General features: G+C 46.0%; 1 protein-coding gene across 1 annotated transcript in view; it reads left to right on the top strand.

The window, feature by feature from the left end:
• The window catches only part of DNM2 (dynamin 2), a 752,889-nt gene extending 736,650 nt beyond the window's left edge, over nucleotides 1-16,239 (top strand). The window contains exon 20 of the mRNA XM_085600673.1: nucleotides 15,157-16,239. Coding sequence (XP_085456799.1) covers nucleotides 15,157-15,196 — 40 coding nt within the window. The 3' untranslated portion in view covers nucleotides 15,197-16,239. The remainder of the gene's footprint in view (nucleotides 1-15,156) is intronic.
• The last annotated feature ends 3,613 nt before the right edge of the window (nucleotides 16,240-19,852 follow it).

Here is a 19,852-nt window from a genome sequence, read left to right as displayed (position 1 = left end):
CAGTATTCAACCGAGATCTTTATGATAGAAATCAGTTCCTTACCATACAGCAAGTCAAGATGCTAATGTTGGCTTACTTCTTGACAGCTTTCCAGAAATGTCTACATTTCTGTCATGTATGCACCGAGGAGGTACTTTTAATCATTGATGGGAAACCTCAGCACCAGTAGCAGGATGCTTCCGTTTTCTCTAACCAAGGCCCACTGCCTCCTTTTTCTTGCCCCTGCGGTCATCCCCAGGATCCTGCCCAGGTGGCTGCCTTTCAGTGGCTTCAAATTGACTGCTGCTTCTCAATCCCCTGCCCCCGCAACAAACACACACACACACTCTTGCACTGAATCATTGCAGCTTCTGTGCACGAAACTGAATTCCTTCTTCAATATTTGGATCTCTGTGAAGTAGCTCATACCCACCTTTGTGACTGCCAAAATGATTGTTTATTGGGGCACTCCAAGACTCCAATTCGCCAAAAGCTTTCTTTTGGTAGACCACTTCTGAAACATTGTGGTGGGTCTCGAAACTTCTGTAACTAAAGGCCTCCTGTATCGAAAGCAGACTCTCCCTCCAGTAAGTAGAACATTGGGGCTAACTGCTGGACAATCAGTTTTTCAGTCCTTACATCCATGGTCCTAACTGGGGATGTCACCTCTGCCTGCTCCATTCACAGCTCTTGGTCTGAAGTGGCTCATCAGAGTTTGTTAGGGAGTGTGTGTGAGTAGGGAAGGGTTCGGACTGAGGAGAGCTCTCCTATCACTGCTATAGGACACCTACCATGTCTGTCCCATTCTGTAAACATCTTGGGGATGCAGGCAAAAACCTAGCACCAAAAGCCTTCCTTCACTAGTGAGATCTGAAGCAGTGATCATAGACACTGTCTCCACCATGGACCTCTTCTGTATGAGAGAGTATTTTCTTCAAACTGGCAGTAGAGCTGGGGGACTAAGTTGTCATGTGTGGCACCTTTGTCTGGCCTGTTACTTTGCCACATTGGAGCCATCCATTAGGTGGTCTTCTGAAAGGTAATCCAGACCTATGTGTGGTAGAGACGAGTGTCTCGAAAGGAGCCCCTAGTTTGTAACCTGGAACATGCGCCCTCGGCAGCAAGCTTATGTCTCTATTTCAGGACTTGAGAGTTGTCAGAGAGATGCTGTAAATGGGTGTCTGCCTCATACTTTCCTGTCCCCATAAATTGTCCTCTCCCTCTATACTACATGATGAGGAGAGTTGGCTCATTGAGGGTGGCTGCCTCGAAGAGTGTGCAGTAAGCGCAACTAACTGCAGACCTCCGGCATACTCTGCGTTATCCGATGTTGCAGCTGTGTAGTGACACAAGCCCCTCGGTGGAACCAAAGGAGCTTATTTTGTGTGTCTTTCTGCCCTTTCCTTCACCCTCATGTTGCTTAAGTGAGTGTAGTAACCACTGTCCAGGTGACTGCTGCTTTCTCTAGTTGGGCATTGGATGAAAATCCTTCCTCAGTGGTGAACCACCGATCTTTAGTACCCTCACACTCACCATGTCTTTTGTTAAACTGCACCTCTCTTGAAAAGCGCCCTCGTCGTCAACCGGTCATCTCTCAACAATCAAGGCATCTGCTCCTCAGGATACTCATACATTATTTTTGCGTGTGGCAGAGACACATTTGTGACTAGATCTTTGAATAAATGCCCCTCTTATATTTGTCTGTAGGCCATTTCCATATGTTCAAAATACAGGAGGGTTTGCCCTTCCAAATATCTTCTGCATGTCTTCAGGCTAGTTATTGATGTCTTAGTTCCATTTCCCAGCTGCATTCTCTGCATAATGCTAATCGCGGAAAGGAGTAATTATGCAATGGAGTCTAGGAGGGGAAAGGGAGCGCTTATGCATGCATAAGAGCCATATTCAGTTTTACTGAGAGAAATGGATAAAGTTACAAAGTGGTGTAAAGCAAAATAATGGGCCCCGGAGACTCCCATGTGTCACAGATGTTCATACTCCTGAGCCTGGGTGGGAGCCCTGACTGCAACTTGAATAGCTGTATTAAAAAGACCTTGGTGGAAAATACAAATTCTTAGTATCCATGTAGGTGAAGCCATAGAACAGACTCTCCCGGATCCAGCGTCATCAGTGATTTCGATTTTAGAAACTCTGTGAGAACCATTGTCGTCCGGAAACTTAAGGAGATCGGGTATAGTCGGAGCATTTTTGTCCAAAACTCCCCAAAGCTGCTAAAGTGTGTTTAGCAGCTGGAAATCAGCAAACACAGTCCGCCGGTAACCGGATCTGACATTTGCGGAAATACCTTCCTCCCCGGGGAACCTAGGAGAATGTCTTGTAGATATGCATCGTAGTTACTCATCAAGCAGTCATCATACACTACTTGTGGACACAACTACACTATGTGAAGTTGGTCTTCGGACACCTGTTATGGTCTATGTTCGTCTTTACCAAATGCCATGTTATCAACTAATATTGCAACCGGCATTTAGTCAAGTCTAATCTCAGACCACAGTTGCCTTTGTGATTAACCTATTTTGGCTTGACACATTGTAGCATACTACTGAAATGTGTCTCACTCCCCCAGCTCATTATGGTCTGGTTTGGCAGCACAGCTGTCACCAGACAATTATATGAGAATCACGAGGAGAGCGCTTTGGCTCTGCTTGCATGTTGGGAGTGAGGAGTACGTTTTGATTGGGTGGAATTTGTGTGCTTCCACAAAAAAGTGCTACCCCTCTGTTGCTTCTTGACAGAATTGTTTTGACATTTTCTCGATTTTTAAAAATATTTTTTCTAGAAATGTTCTCTCCTGGTGTGTTGAGGTGATGTCTTTGAGGAAGGCAGGGTTTAAATTGTGTAGCGCCCGTCATCGCATCATGTCAGTTACGGACCCACATCTCGCGTGTCTGCGGTGTCTCGAGCGCAACCACGGCTCCAAGTCTTGCTCAGACTGCCTGGCCATGGCACCGAAGGCTTTGAGGGAGCAGTCCCTGAAGCTGCTAGCAGATGACACCTCTGAGGTCACAGAACCATTCTAGGAGCCCTATGTAGTCTTCCTCCCATTCCTGGTCATCAGGACACTCGGGAAGAAGCACAAGAAGTCGAAGTGTGCTTCGACATCTCCTCATCCATCGGCAGACGCGACAAAGGAGCATCAACGTTCAAGGCATGGTTCTTCGGAATCGTTGCCAGGGCCAACTCCAAGCCTCCCAGCTTTTACAGGAGCTGGAGCGACCCCTGCTCAGGTAAAGGAATTTTATGAGGCCATGTATTTGAGCGGACTGACGCCTTCGGTGCGCCTGCGGGCCCTGTGGAGTCAGAGGGGCCCCAACTGGTTCTGCGCCAGTGGCTTCAGCCTCAGCTGTGATGGGCCCCCATGGATCCAATCCCGGATCCGGACCGGTGCCTGTCATGCCACAGCGCACGGCTCCAACGCTGATGCTCCCTACACCGTCCGCACCAGCCCCATTTACATCTACGAATCCGATATGGAGCAAGAACAGCGTCAAGCGACGTCGATTCCAGCGCTCACAGGACTCGTATGTCCTTGGTTGGGGCCTGAGCCCTATTCTGAAGAGCTAGGCTTCGGGGAAGAATGGGAGGGGTCACTGAACCCTTTAGAATACCAGTTAGAGTGCCAGGAAAGACTGGTGGGAGGAACTCTGGGATGGCAGGGACTTAGACACATCCCCAGATACTGCTATGCTCTCTCCCCCCTACAATGGCTATGGAGCATCTTATTCCATGGTGGTGAAAAGGGCAGATGAGGTCCTGGATCTCGAGTTGCCTTCAGTGGCAGTCAAGACTAACATTTTTCCGGAAGTGGAGCTTCACCTTACGAACCCTTGCTCCCTTTTAATGAAGCACTGATGGATTTTCTGTTGGGAACCTGGTCCAAGCCCAGCACTGGGTCCCTTGTTAACAGGACAGTTGCCCACCGCCAACACCCTGCACCTGGGGACCAGAGCTCCCTCACCCAACAACTCACCCCTGAAAGCTTGGTGGTTCAAGTCTGTACATCCCATGGCACATTCCCTGCCACACACCCATACAAGGAATCCAAGAGGCTGGATAGCTTGGGGAAGAGGATGTTTTCTTCCACAAGTCTTGCATTGCGGTCGGTGAACACTGCATGCTTATTGGGCCACTACAGCATGGTTGCCCAAGTGCTGCCACAGGTCTCGGAGGAGACCTGGGCCACTCTCTCCCAAGAGGTCAAGGACGGGAGGGATGCAGCGAAGTTCACCATCAGGTGTGGTGTGAATATGACCGACTCGCTGGGCAGAGCAGTTTCAATAATGGTGGAACTTGGATGCCACGCCTTGCTAAGAACATCTGGCTTTTTAAGGGACGTCCAGGCTTCCCTCATGGACATGCCCTTTGATGGCAACAGTTTCTTCGGGGACAAAGCAGAGCACTTTAAGGACTCATAGGATAAGTCCTTGGGCCTCTCAGTTGCCCTGCGTCAACCCTCGTCTGCTCATTGCCACTTTCGTGGCTACGGAAGGGGTTTTCTGCCATACCAGTCATACTCCAGTCACTGCCCCACGCAAGCTTCCCAGACTTTGCAGGGCCAAAGATTTGGTTCACCCCACCCCCTGTAGTTCAGGTAGCAAGAAGTCTGCCACAACCACCAATCCCTCTGCAGTCGCAGCCTCTAGGTCCTCCTAATCTTGCCCTACAAGATCATGGGTGTCAAGTTGGTGGCAGAATCTGCCATCTCAACTGCTGGCAGTCCATAACATCAGACAGGTGGCTTTTACAAATCATTCGTAGGGGGTACTCCCTTCCCTTTGAATCCTTCCCTGCCCCCATCTTACGACCGGCTGACGGAGGAGAATTTTTCCTTATTCAATGAGGCAGTCACAGCTCTTTTGGACAAGGGAGCCATAGAGTATTCCGGTGTCAGCAGTAGGCAGTGGTTACTATTCACACTACTTTCTGATTCTCTAAAAGAACAAAGGGATTTACCCTATCTTAGGTCTGAGAACCCTTAACCTCTTCCTCAAGATGAAGTTCAAGATGCACAGATTGGCTCAGGTTTTGTCTGCCCTCGACCCAGGAGATTGGATGGTAGCGTTGGACTTGCAGGACTCCCATTTCCATATCTGTGTCCTGCCTGCCCATCAGCATTACCCACGGTTTACGGTAGACCTCGAGCATTTTCAATTCATCATACTTCCTTTTGGCCTTATTAGCGCCACTCGGGTGTTCACCAAGGTGATGGCAGTGGTCGCAGCTCATCTCTGCAGATCAGGGGGTGACAGTCTACCCCTATCTTGATGACTGACTGCTGAAGGAGGGCTCACCCCAGGCTGTCACCCACCTCCAAACTACGGAAGACTTCCTGCACTCCCTGGGGTTCACTATCAAAGTGCCAAGCTCACACCTGACTCCCTCTCAGATGCTCTTTTTCATCTGAGCTGTTCTGCATACAGTGTAGTTTCGGGCATATCCTTCCAAACAGTGAGTCTGGGATATTGAGGCTATGATACAGATGGTTCAGCTTTTGTCTTGGATTTCGGTGAGAATTACTCTGATGCTGCTGGACCTCATGGCCTCCTGCTTGTGACACATGCCAGATGGTGTGTGTGGGCTCTGTAGTGGGACCTGAAGTTCCAGTGGGTGCAGGTGAATCTCTCCGACATGGCCCAGATCTCAGAGGGAACTGCAAAAAGACCTGAAGTGGTGGATAACGAATCAGGATTGGGTCAGAGGTAGAACTCTCGCCCTTCCCCAACCAGATCTCACAGTACTGACAGATGCATAATTATTGGGATGGGGCGGCCATTTGGGAGAGGTGGAGGTCAGTGGACTGTGGTCTCTGGTGGAATCCAGACTCTACATAAACATGCTGGTGCTCCAAGCAATCCGACTGACATTGAAAGTTGTTCTACCCTCCATCAAGGGAAGGGTGGTGCAAGTGTTCATGAAAACCACCACCGCCATGTGGTACAGCAACAAACAGGGCAGGGTGGAGCCATGGACCCTTTGTCAAGAGTCCCTGTGTCTCTGGAAACAGCTGGAAAAGCAGGGCATTTCCCTGGTGGTTCAACACCTGGCAGGTTCACTGAACACAAGGGCGGACGAACAAAGGTGTCGATGCCTAGCAGATCACTAATGGCGTCTCCAACCAGAGATGGCACAAGGTCTCTTTCAGCAGTGGCGAGAGCTTTGGTTAGATCTGTTCACCTCCACTGAGAACGGGCAATGTCAACAGTTTTGCGCTCTAGAGTTTCCAAGGCAGCTCTCGCTCGGAGGCACTTTTCGTCTTGAATGGAGCTCAGGCCTCCTGTATGCCTTTCCACCCATACCACCTCTGCCTAGAGTTCTCAAGAAGATCAGGAACGACCGGGCCCAAACCATCCTTGCGGCTCCAGACTGGGCATGGAGAGTCTGGTATCCCAAGCTTCTCAGCATGAGCACCAATCCTCCAATCAAGCTGCCCCTTCTGGAGGATCTTCTGTTGTCGTGATTCCGGCGCTTGCTGGTACTCCCGTTGCTCCCGCAAACACACACACAGAATGATCGGGAGACTCACTTCCGGGTGGAAGTAGAGTCCCGGTCTAGTCTTTTCAACACCAACGAAAGGTCAGGAAACCACTTCCGGGGGAAACGCTTAAACAGCGCGTTTCCCGCCGGAATCATTGCTTCGAATTCTAGGAGGCAGCTTGAGTCGCGAGGATCGTCCCGGAGCCAAGCAACGTCGAACACCAGTGGACTCGCCGTGCTGTGGAGACAGGTGGAGGCATCGCAACCACGCTGGAACCAAGTACAGGTATCCTACCCGATCCGTGATTCTTGCAAACGCCGGAGCGTTGCGAGGGTTAGATCTTGCTTTCCCGCGCTGGAGCGCATTTGCCTTATTTGTTCTCACCGCGCTGGAGCGCATTTGCCTTATTTGTTGTCACCGCGCTGGAGCGCATTTGCTTGTTTGTTTTGCGTGTTTATTTCCACCGCGCTGGAGCGCATCATCCTTGTTGTAAGTGCACCGCGCATGGGCGCTAGTGTTGCTTTTTGAATTCTTGCGCCGAAGCGCTTTATGGTAATTTTGTCCCCAAACCGCGCAGGAGCACTGAGGGGTTACTTTAGGGGGTCATTTACTCTTCCTTACTTTTGCACAATTCCATTGCCCTGACGCTGAGGTGGGCCAGGATACCCCAGTGCTGTACTAGCATTCAGCGGAACGTGTGCCTACCAGAAGTGCCTCAGGTGCATGAAGACACTCGAGGGCACGATACACGCAGGAGCGCTTTTTCTTTGGCTTAGGAGGAGCTTACAGGACAGCCCCTGTTTCAGGACTCCGCTCCGGGCTGCCAGTATACTTTGATACCCGTGGTCTGCTGTACATTGGTGAGTCTTCCGAACGGGGACAAGAGCATTTCTGTGTGTGGGTTACGGGGCGTATAGGAGAAGGGTCCCTTACTAAGCTGGGTCTTTGTTCTTGTTTTCCAGTAGTCTTCGAGAAACCCTACGCTCCAACCCCCTACCTTCTTTCTGGCTCCCTTCCCTGCGTCCATCTCATCCCTGCTGGGTTCTACCTTCCACGAGGGTCAGGTGGGTACAGGGACGGGCTCTCTTGTCGTCTCTGCGGAATCACTCCACAAGCAGAGGTAAGCCTTGTGGGGTACTTGACATCTGTCACAACAGCAAGGGAGTGCTCTCCACCCGAACCTGTCAACTCTACGCCTTCTTGCATGAAGAATGAGCGGTGACTGTTGACAGCTTTCGTCCTTCCTCCTTAAGTCTGTAATGTTATTCTGTCAGCCAGGAGTCCCTCCACCAAGACAGTATACAGCTGCTGGTGGAACAAATTTGTATCCCGTTGTGCAGAAAAGTCTATTGACCCTCTTTGTGCTTCCCTTTCTGATATCCTTCTTTTTATGTTCACCCTTGCCCAGCAGGGCTCTGCTCTGGGCACTCTAAAGGGTTACCTTTCTGCTCTGTCTGCCTTTTTGAGACTGCCTGACCAACCCTCTTTAAATCTCCTATAGTAAATAGGTTTCTTAAAGGTCTTGTAAATGTTTCCTCCTTCTCCTTCTCCTTTCATTATGCCTCAGTCGGACCTTAATTTAGTTCTTACTTTCTTAATGTGCACTCCTTTCGGGCCTCTTTATAACTGTCCCCACCGGTTGCTAACCATCAAGACAGCCTTTCTTGTGGCAACAAAATCTGCTATGGGAGGGGGAGGGGGGGGGGGGGGGGGGAGTGATCTGCAGGCTTTATCATCTAAGCCTCCATTACTGTCTGTTTTTCCAGACAAATTGGTGCTTCGCAGTAGGACCTCTTCCTTGCCAAAAGTGGTAACACCATTCCATGTGGGCCAATCCGTCACCATGCCCACATCCCTCAAAAGAAAAGGAGCGACTCCACCGCCTGGACCCCAAAAAGAGTGTTGTCGTTATACCTTGACCGCACACTAGAGTTCCAGGTGGACAACCTTCTCTTCGTGGTGTATGTTTGAGAGAAGAAGAGTCGGGGGGGTACAGAAACTAATCATTTCGCACTGGGTCATTCTCTGTATTAACATCTGCACGCACTGGCCAAGAAGCAACCCCCTGAGGGCTTAAGGGTTCATTCCACCTGAGCTAAAGCTGCTACCACTGTATTAGCACGTGGAGTCCCAATCTTGGATATCTGACAGGCAGCAGTGTGAGCATCCCTGCACACGTATACCAAACACTACTGCCTGGACAGTCCGGTTCACAGGGATGGGCACTTCACCCGTTCGGTCCTGCAGGACTTTTTAGTTTAGACTTTATCCGCAGCCCACTACTGGGATCGTATTGATTGGTTATCCAGTCAAAGATGAGGAATCTGCAGATAGATGTCTCTATCAGATGATCAAGTTGCTTACCTTCGGTAATGAATTATCTGGTAGAGACAGGATCTTGCTGCAGATTCCTTACCGATCCACCCATCCTCCCCGCCCTGCAGACAAGTTTCTAATGTCAGGTCTGATCCCTTTGAGGGCCCTAGTTTGGACACACCAGTGTCAGTGCACTTCATGGCTCTGCATTCCTGGCGTGGAAAGTAGTGAAAAGTAACTGACATCCAGGTGCTGAGGTGGTGCCTATATAGGTTACGAGGACGCCGCATGGAGCAGCTCAGTGCCACCTACCGGCACACATGGCTACTGTTCAGGCAAAGATCTTCCAGATCCAGTCTGATGCCTGTGGAATTTAAAGTTAAGGAATCTGCAGCTAGATCGTGTCCCTACTAGATAATACGTTACTGAAGGTAAGTAACTTGTTATTCGGGCTCCTAAAGTGTTGCATGGTTGGAAATCTAAGCATATCTCTGGGCCCAATACAAGAAAGGTAGTTTTCGAGCTTTGGGACACTCCAGAGGGCCTTTGTTGACATGCCTCTTGAACCTAGTCCAACATTCACAACTGTCCACTGACACTCATCTGCACCGCTTCATTGATTTCTTTTACTCAGTTCACTGTTAACCTGTGTCTAGCTAACATTTGCTGCACCACTCATTTTGCCTGCTTTTACTGATATTCATGGATATTATTGTACATTTGTCCTTGACACTTATGGTGCTTCCTTTCACCCAGTAGACACTGGGCTTGAGTCTGCAACTTCAGCTTCGTTTCAACCAGTGTTCATGGCAGCAGATGTGACATTAGTCTTCATCTCCTATGGTGCTCACTTTCAGCCCATGTTCGCACTGCCTGTGTGACGTTCTAGGTACTTGATTTAACCTGGTGCATTGTTCACTGGTGTTTATCTGACATTTATCTGCAATACCCATGGAGTTTGCTTTCACCCAGTGTTCATGATTGTGTATTTGACAGTTGTCTGCACCTTTGATGAACTGTGTCCTGACATGCCCCCTTGGACTTTACAGCGGGTTTCACCAAAGTTGGGTCCTGGGCTTTCCAATGACTCTGCTTAAGGACTCTGAGCCCTTTCAGCAGCTTATACAGCATTGTCTCGTCTGGAATCTAAGTCCAGAGCTTTTTTTTTATAGTGGTCCCAGAGGGCCCCCTCCCCCCCAGCCTTGTTTACCAGACCTTTTAAGGCCTTTATGGTAAGGATTGCCATCAAGGGACCCATATCTTGACCTCTACAGTGGCTATACACACTGCATTTCTACTCAGGCACCTAGTGGCGTAATGGAACTTGACGTCTCCCCCCCCCCCCCCCCCCCCCACCCTTTGTAAGATATGCTGATGGGGTCCCCACCACATCTCCCCACTTCAATACATCCTGTAAATATACATATTTGTGAGCTGAATTATAATCTAGATATGGAATTGCCTGTAGTAAAACCTGCAGACCTAACTTCAATTGATTGTATTTGTATTATGTTTTCAGGTACACAAAACAGAAAAGTAAATATTTTATTAAAAAACAGATAAACAGTCCAATTTAAAACACATTACATCTTTAATCGCAACATACCACTTGAATATAAATTAATTCTTTACCTAACATAGAACCTAAAAACCCCAAAAGTTTGGATTCCCAGTTCTTGCGATTCACAATGTTATAGGGTTTGCAACCTCAGAAAGACATTTAAATATGCCCTAAACCCCAATTCTGTAAAGCCTTTTAGACTCCTTTTTCAGTAATAATTTCCTTACTGCCACCTGGCATTCTCATCATCTGCCCAATAAAATCATGCGTTGGTCCCCTTACTCGCAGGCCCATTGACAATGCTTTGGTATCACGGACTTCCTTGTTGTACATGAGAGAAAGATTTTAGTTTGAAAACTAAAATTGTAATGCTGCTGAACATTCCTGTAATTCCAGTATGAAAATCCAAACATACTTTATAGAAACAGTGAAGGAAAAGGCGTTCATGCTGTATGTGTACAAGCAATCGCCCATTAGACCCTACACAGTGACCTCCCATTATTCCATTTCAGGTGAGAGTAGTTGATGCATTGCTTTCTGGTACTTGTAGTCCTATCTATAGTGGGAAAAGAAAAATAACAAGAATCGGGTTGCAAAAAAAATTACATATAACAAGAGCAAGATTCCGATTTCTGCTTTACAATACTGCAACTTAAAATGGTTATTTAAAATTTGAATTCACTGAATCTTTTCATGTAACACAAAGACAATCTTCTTTGTAGACTACTTTGGTTAAAAAAAAAAATACACAAAGTGGTTGGAAGTATTTAAGTAGAGCTGGTCACTTTCGTTTTTCAGTGTTGTGCTCATATCTCCTATATATGTTTTTATTAATTTTTTATTTTCTTGTAAGTAGCCCAGATGGCCATCAAAAGCTAGAAGCATGTGACTGCTGAGGTGAACCCAGAGGTTTTTACTGCGAGGAAAAGAGTATTTAGTTTGTGGAGAGGGTGGAAAAGAGGTTCACGGTGGTAGGGAAGATGGGTTCTGAGAAAGGTTGAGACATGGCAATGAGCTTGTGTGAAGTGCTTTCAAGAAAACCTGACTGGATGGAATGGAGCGGTTCTGAGTAATTGATGAAAGGCACAATTCCAGTATTGTAGGTTTTGAGACTGCAGGAGGAACATGGCTTCCTTCAGGGGCATGACTCAATTGAATGATAAAGCAAAGGGGGGGAATAGGTCCTCTGTCCAAGCACATACCTGAATCTTTCAAAAGTTATACACCTACAACTCCCCTGCATGCAGCATGCCTCGCTACTTTTTACATAATCTTACTTTTGGGGAGAAAAATTGCCAGAGGGAATGTGAATCAGAGAATAGGTTATGTTGGATCCAAGAAACATTTGGTCAATATCTCAACTTTTGTACTGGGATAACTCTACTTTCATTGCCTGTTTTCTTCCCCCGCCAAAGTTCAGCTTGCGATTGCCCCTGGTCTTTTGCTGATGGGGCAGTGATTGAGTTCTACGTATTGGTTGTCTATGCAGGATCTAATTACACCTGATATTAGACATGTTTGGAGTGTCAAGATATTGCCAATGTTCATTGTATAGTTTTTGTTTCCTACCACTGCAGTTCTTTCCTTCAAACTCATCTTAAGTTCTCATCTGTGGAGCAAGTCTTCTTTTCTCTTTACTCTGTACAAGTACTACATTTCTAGTCTCTCTTATCTTGGCTGAGAAGCTTGCTTGATCTTTCTGCAGATGAGATCCTAGCCACCTTGCTACCCCTCACATCCTAAGTTCATGTTGCCTTTATAAGTGCACTTTCATAGGCACCTATACAAATGAGCTGGAATGATAGAACCTCTTTTTCCGTGCACTTGATGTGCAGCGGTTGTGCATTAGAGCCATGGATACCTCAGAGTCTCAAAGAGGTCATGGGCACAATGGTTTTGTGTAAGATCCTTTGTTTTTGTAATCCTGGTTGAAGAACGTTGAATCTACGTTAAAGCCATGGAACTCTTCTGCTTGGTGCTGCGTGTCCTGCAGCATCACATTTGCAGATGCTCTTCTTGTGATCATGAGATAGAACAAAGGCCACCCAAATCCTCCAGGTTTTCAAGAGCAAATGGAAAAATGTAAGAACTGAAGGATTGGAGAAGGCCACAAAGAAGGTGTAAATTTACAAAAGTGTGAAAGGCAGGTTAGGTGCCCATTGCTGTACCATGGGCTGATTCTAAAGTGTCAACACCCTTTCCCATTTGTCACTGCTGGTGATAAGGGAATGGACATGAAATCCCAATTTATAGTCTCTGTATACTTCTAGAACTGGTTCTCACCTCAAAACCTAGTAAACCCTCATATGACGAGTGTGAAAGATGGAGAAGTACTGCATGGAGGGCAAGGTGGCTTCGCATTTAGAGCTGATTGGCCAACAAGAGGATTTGGGAAATTTGCGGAAAAGGGTTGGGATCTAGGGTTGGTTGTTCACTTTCTCTTTGTTAAAGGGGTTTGAAGGAAGTGAAAATGAGACAAGCCATGGCACGGAGCCTTGTCTGCATGGTGATGGGATAATATTTGCCTGCAAGGACAGGACATTGATTTGGAAAGTAAATGTGCCAAATATTGTCATCTCTGTACTCCTATTGGCTGTGCTCTGTTTCTCCTAGGATTTGACCCCCACTACTAGGATCACAATCACCTCAGCACTGCGCTGTCACTTTACTTGAAGTACTTGTCAAAGCTGTAATTCAATGTTCATACACTTCAGAAGTGTATTCTACTTTGAAATAATTTGAATGTGCAAACTAATTACATGTGCTTTCTTAGACAAAAATGATTGAAGGTTATCACCGTGATAAACCGTATAGTCAGTGTTGTGGTTTGATTGACTAAAGGATCAGTATCTCAATACCCTCTACATAGTTACCACACAAACTCTGTTACACACTAACCCCCATAAGTTATGAACTTAACCCCCTTTTTTGTCTATAATAACAAATTGCACCAGGTTCCCTTGGCGCACAGGGCAGCCCGTTACATAAGGATCATCATAGATGGGTGCATCTGGTCTTTTGCTCGGCAGGGCTGTGCTTCCCACTGCCTCCTGCCGGGCTATGAGGTTGGGTGCACCGAAACATGACACACCGGCCCTCACGCAGTGGTGCATGGCTCCTTTCCTCCACAGTGGCCCAAGGGCTCTCTATACCGTTTAACTGTACCTTTTGGGAGCTGCAGGAGCCCACTAACCGTTTTCTCTCTTGCGATAGTTTGTTCATGCTCTTCTTCGAGCTGGACGCCTAGCTATTGCTCAAGAGAATGACAAACCCTAGCCTGGCCAATGCTCAGTGCATCCAGAGCTGGTGTAAATGTAGGTACTCACCCCCAAAAGCTAAACCCATTAGACAGCACACTCTGCCCAGGAGTCTTGTCTGACCTGTCATACTCTGACCGACCAGAGATTTATTTCGGCAGAATTTTTTTTAATAAAAAGGTTACCTGGAGATGCAACGTAACTTATTTGCAGGGACTTGCTTTGGGGCTGCTGATGTCTATGGTGGACAAAGAAGAGTCCGCCCACTCGTAACGGACAAAATTAAAATAATTCACAAGGCTCTTACATAATTGAGAAATACTTGTCTTAAAAGGGCATTGTGCTAATATGCAAAAAATTAATATGTTTCCTGGCCATATTATATCTTTAATCTAAACCTTGAACTCTTTGCTGCAGCAGCGACCTGTTCTTAAGGGTGGAGGGGCCATACCCCACCTCCTTTTGGCCAATATGAAGAGGGTCTGTCAGGCTGAGCAAAGGTCAGCCTGACACACTATCTATGTTCAGGTAGACTGGCGCTAGACCTGTCCTAAATGTGCAGGTACCTGGCTGCCTAAAGGTGAACTTTGACGGGCTTAAGATGTCACAGCCCTGTGGGCGTGACCTCTTCCGTATGGGAAAATGCTTGAAGGATCTCCCCTCTTGACGAGAGGGAGCCTTAGTCCTGAGTGCTTCAGTTTGAAACCTTGAAGGGCGGAGTGTATCACTGAGGCCTCATCACAGTGTGGGATGGTGTCAGCAAGTCTCGATGACCCCATCCCACTGTCTTACAAGGTAGGACAGGCAATGAAAGGAGGCAGCAATCCCAATCCTGCAGGAACCTTGAGGCCGAGATCTCTGTTGCAGCCAGTTAGTTATTTTAATGTTAATGTTTGATGTGGTGTGCATGTGAGTATCTATGAATGTATGTGTATTTGTGAGCGTGTGCTGTGAATAGGTGGATGTCTTTGCTTGGGAATGGTGGGATTATGTGTACATGTTTTTGAATGCATGGGTGGGTGAGTTCACATGTAGATTGGTGAGTGGATGCTTGTGTAGCCTACCCACCCCTCCTCCTGCCTGGATTACCGTCCGCCACTGTTTTGCTGTGAGATGATGCAGCATAGAGAATGGAGTTCTGAACTTAACACTGGGGTATAACCAAAGGGTTGCATCAGCTACCTGGTATCTGCATTCTCATGTCCTAAATGTGAGAATCTTTCTTTTCCTTCAACCTCAAAACAGACGCACCAAACTACTTGCCCTTGACCCCAGTCCCACATTGTACCTTCAACATTTGTGAGCTCCCTTCCATGAAGCACAGAAAATCCCTGCCTTCGCGGTAGTGGAACTTGTGCCTCGATACAATAAGTCCATATTACTTTTACATTACTGATGAGCACTTTTTTCACAGCTGAGAGGCTAATAAAAATGTAAAAAATAACATTTCGCAAAAACCAAAGTGGACTTCCCTTGAAAAGAAGCAGCGTTTGAGCTTTCGCAAATGTTTTCTTACTTTTGGTGATCTTTTTTTCTGGTTTGTGTTTAGGCGTCCTCCACCAACTTCTCAGTTCAAGCCACTCTGGTGATGAGGTGCCGTCTCCTCCAACAAAATGCTGCTGCGTCATGAAGATGGACAGAATTGCTCCTGCGTGTCATTGGCGTGATTTGGACTTAACTGGGGCCACAGCCTCGGTCACCAATTGGGCAAGATGGAGCTTGAACATGACATTAATCTTCCTGCTGGTTGTTTAATTGAGAGACTCTCCTGATCAACTCAAGCTGATCTGGTCTGATTTGAGGGATTAGTCAGTCACCCCCATCCTCCTTGTGATTCAGTTACTATTAAATAATGAACAGGTGTAAAAGAAGCCCCACTCCCACCCCATACTACATGGGTTGAAACATTTGGAGCATATTAGAACAGAGTTATATTAACCTCTTTACAGGGGACGGGCCTGTTAAAAAATGCAGGTGGGATTCTTTCAAAGCTCTTCCTTGGGGGTAGAAAATATGAAATTGCTTGGACTGCACCTTACTTACTTCGATGTTGTTAGATGTGGCTAAAAATAATGTATTACCCCGCCCCTTCATATTAGAGCTTGTTCCAGTATAATACCCTATTTCCAAATAAATGTCTAGCCTGCTAAAATAGGCTCAGTCCTGCAGCGATCGGAGTCCACTTCCGGGCTGGAGTTTGGCAGTCAGTGATGAACTTGAAAATGTTTGTGATAACCCACATAAAATCATTTTGAGAGCGGAATCTACTGAACATGATGTTCTGAAATTTACAGGTGCATTCAAAATCACCTAGAGCAAGATTCCTCCAAAAACGAAATGCAGCAACCAAGGTGGCCAGGCAAGATCTGCAGCATGGCCGCTTGCCGTGCATTAACGAGCAATGTTTCTTCTATTTCCTATGCAGCAACTTAAATCTTTGAGCACTTATAGAAATTTCTGCAGTTTTACAATGTTTTTAAAAGTAAATTTAGCAGCTGATAGTGCAGACAATAAGAGAAAGCTTTGGTTGCCCCACAAAATGAATATGGACATCCAGGCAGGCTGTAAAACGACCTATAAAATGTAAGTTCCTGGTGAAAGGTAATAGGGTAATAAATTCTGTTTAACTTGATTCTCGCTCCTTCTAAGAGTGTGCCTAAATGTTGCTTTGTGCTCATCTGATCTGATTTCTGTCCTGCAATATTAGGAGCTTTGACATTTTGATCTGGGGATAGAATCCAAATTAGTGATGTGTGTGCAGAATGGACGTGTACATGAAACTCCAAACACCTGTAGTGGGTGAGTAAGTGGTCCAGTAGCCCCCTTTACCTAAGTTTTCCTCAGTGGGTGGTTTACCTATGCAGATAGAACAAATCATTAAGGTGTCATTTTAATGTTTTAAACACAGTCTTCGGTCATGTCTTGATATGGTTTTTTGCTTTTGGACAAGGTTGGGGATAGAGATGCTTTTTGTACTGCTGCACAGAGGATAAACCGCCTGGCTGTGAATGGATGATCACAGAAACAAAATGTCTCCATTGCTTTTAGGTAGAGGGTAGTTCTTTATCACAGGGCACATGGGGTGGGGGCAGGTACATATGCCACAGTCTTTGCTCATGGCTTGGCCCTTCTGTGGGCAGCTGAGAATTTTCAGGTTTTTTTCTCACTGTAGCCCATCTTTAGAAGTTGAGCTGGGAGAGCACTGCACCACCCTGTTCTCACATTACCCATCGTTGGTAAGAGCTCAGTCCGAACATTGTGTGTGATGATTGGGTGGGAGGTTTAAAAGCTTCCCAAAAGAGTATGGCCTGCAGTTATGAATTGATGCAAGTGAACAAATTTGAAGAGCAAGTGCATAAAAACTGTTGAGCTACACCCCTGCTTTTGAAGGAAACAACGATCATATCTACATAAATGGGCAAACCATTTCAGTCCTTGCTCAAACTTTAGCGCTCTTCAGGAAGGAGACGGAGTACTCTAGCCTTGCTCAATGAAGGGCCCACTTGCGTCAGAAGACTAATCACTGGAATTCTCACTCAGAGAAGGGCACATTTAGGGAGACCTGACCTCTACAGCCTTTGCTTAAAAGTGGGCACTTCTTAAGTAGGTGACCGACCACTCGAGCCCACCTGAAAGGAGGGTACATTTTGAAAAATGGACGTCGTTCAAAGCAGAGGTCATTTTAGGAATCAGACCAACCACTTCAGCGATCACTCATAGGAAGGAATATTTTAGGGACACCAGTGGCTAAAACTATTGCTAAAGTAAGGGCAGATTTTCAGGCAGCCAGCTACTCTTGCCCTCGCTCAAAGGAGGGCATGTTTTAGGAACATCAGCAGCACAAAGAACGACCGGTTTAGGAGCATCAACTGCTTGGCCATGGCTCAAAGGAGGACACATTGAAGGGAAGCCAACCACTGAAGGCCTTTTTTAAAGAACACATTATAGGTAGACCTCTCGCTCTAGCCATTACTTGTAGGAGAGTATGTCCTGTTTAGGTGGCCAATTTCTCCAGCCTATGCTCGAATGGATCACGGTTTCTGGAGAAGACTGCCTCTCTTTACGCTGCAGTACCCATGAAGGAGCTGTCACTAAATGACTTCTGCTTTTTATTAAAAAAAATATTCAGAGTCTTTTGGAGCACATATATATCTATCTATGTATATAGAGATATATTTATATCTATATATATATATATATAGATAAACCTCCGCACCTATCATGATTTTTTAATGTATTGGTTGTTTGGGGTTCCTACAAAGAAATTGGTTCATGTAGCTCAATAATCTGTTTCTGTTGTGTATGTATATCTTCTGCTCCTTGAAAAATGTCTTGCTCTTCTTTCATACAATGCTTTAGATATTTATTGCCTAAAATTTGTTGCACAACTTAAGGGACGTTTAAATCAGGAACATGTGTCCTATGCCGCGCTCCATTTTGTAATCTGGAAACGTGGCTGGCCGCATTTGGATTGTTTCCTTCTTTATGCAAAGACAACTGTTACTTCAACAGAATGATAATTCTATACCCTTTCTAAATATAAAATTGATGATTACATATGTCTTGTGGTTGTTTCCGTGTTTGCTAGAATGGTATTGATGTTTTTGCCATATTGATGTATTGGGCTCTATGGATGGGTTGTGGTTGTAAATTTAAAGTGAAAGGAGTCCAGAAACAGCAAAACGTGCAATATAAGAAATCTTATTTTTATACATTGCTACTTTCCCTGTCAAGTCAAGAATGCTTTATTCGACAACTTAATGTCATAAAAGTAAACATAACATACAACACTGCATTTCATTAACACACATTTTTTTTAAAAGTTCAAAATTTTCTAAAACAAAAAAAGCATTCCTAATGTCAGCCAGGTAACCATGTCTTAAAATACGTGCAAAGCATTATGTCCGAAATTCAAAGTGCAAATGGGCAAACATGATCAAATACAAAAAGACTCCGCTTATGTTGTTCCTGTAATCCATCAGAAAAGTGAGCCCTGGGATACATATAGTACAGGGACTTTTATAAAGTACAGGGTGCTAAAGAGGCATACTCAAGGCAACATAGTCCACATTTATAACATTAATAATAACCATACAAAATTCCAAGACCCGCTATACATACAGTACAAAATGCATTGTATAAAGTGCAGTAGGGCAAACTCATGAGTTAGGATAATCCTCGCTTATAGCACATATTGGGCCTCGAAGTAAAAACATGTAAAATCATAATGACAGTTAAAAAGCCAGTTTTTTCCTGTGCCTAATGGCTCCTGTTAAAAAACTTGCAACCCCAAAACAGACCATGGGGGAAGCTGACATTTGGAGGTACAGTAGGGCTGGCCTAACTTACACAAAGTGACAATCTCTGCATAATGGTAATATGAATTTCTTACGTAAGGAAACATAATCACAGAAAAATATTAAATGGAGAATATCCCCCCTGCCAGGGGAGGAACCACAGACCACGGCAGTAGAATTGCCGAAATAGCTACAATGGAACTTTGTTGAAAGATCGTCTTTGGGGTGGGGATAGACTACGGCCTCCTGCGGACTTCTCCCCCCCCTACACGCAAGTACTGTACATGGGATTGGGTATTAAGCACTCTGAAAAGTTGAGGTAGCGGGTAGTTATGATTCCGTCTAGCAGGGAGGCAGGAAGGGGGGTGGAAGGGTTGGGATTGTTTATGTGGTTCTGTTTTTTCTTTGTTAGTTTCTAGAAAGGCACACATGTATAGGACATTTTTAGACACTGGTCGGCAATCACATTACGCAACTAAATCCGGAACACTAATTCTATGCTATGGCGGCATTAGGCCCACTAGACATTGATCCAAGATCGTTTCCCATGACACAAGTAGCTCCATTGTCCTTGATTACGTGGAACGTACACGGCCTGGGGGACAAAATTAAGAGAGACTTGGTTTTGCAAAGTTTAAAACGGTACTCCCCGATGGTGGCCCTGTGCAAGAGACGCACCTCACAGGTACCACGTGTAAGGCGTTAGACAAGTGGGGGTTTAAAATGATTGCACACTCGGAGTTCTCTTCTGGCTCAAGGGATGTGGGTATCTTAGTCAGAAAACAGTCACCATTAATAGTCCATAAAACAAAGACAGACACATATGGTCGCTTCGCGGCCGTTGCAGGTCAATGGGAGGGGCAAGCTATTAATATAGTATCAGTCTATATTCCCCCAGCCCTGCACTCTGTAACACTCCCGGCTCTGAGTGACTTTCTGCTTGACCTC

Source organism: Triturus cristatus, chromosome 4_2, assembly GCF_964204655.1.
Source record: "Triturus cristatus chromosome 4_2, aTriCri1.1, whole genome shotgun sequence".
Classification (NCBI taxonomy): domain Eukaryota; kingdom Metazoa; phylum Chordata; class Amphibia; order Caudata; family Salamandridae; genus Triturus; species Triturus cristatus.
The sequence above is the reverse complement of the archived record's forward strand: the minus strand, read 5'-3'. Positions and strand labels throughout refer to the sequence as shown.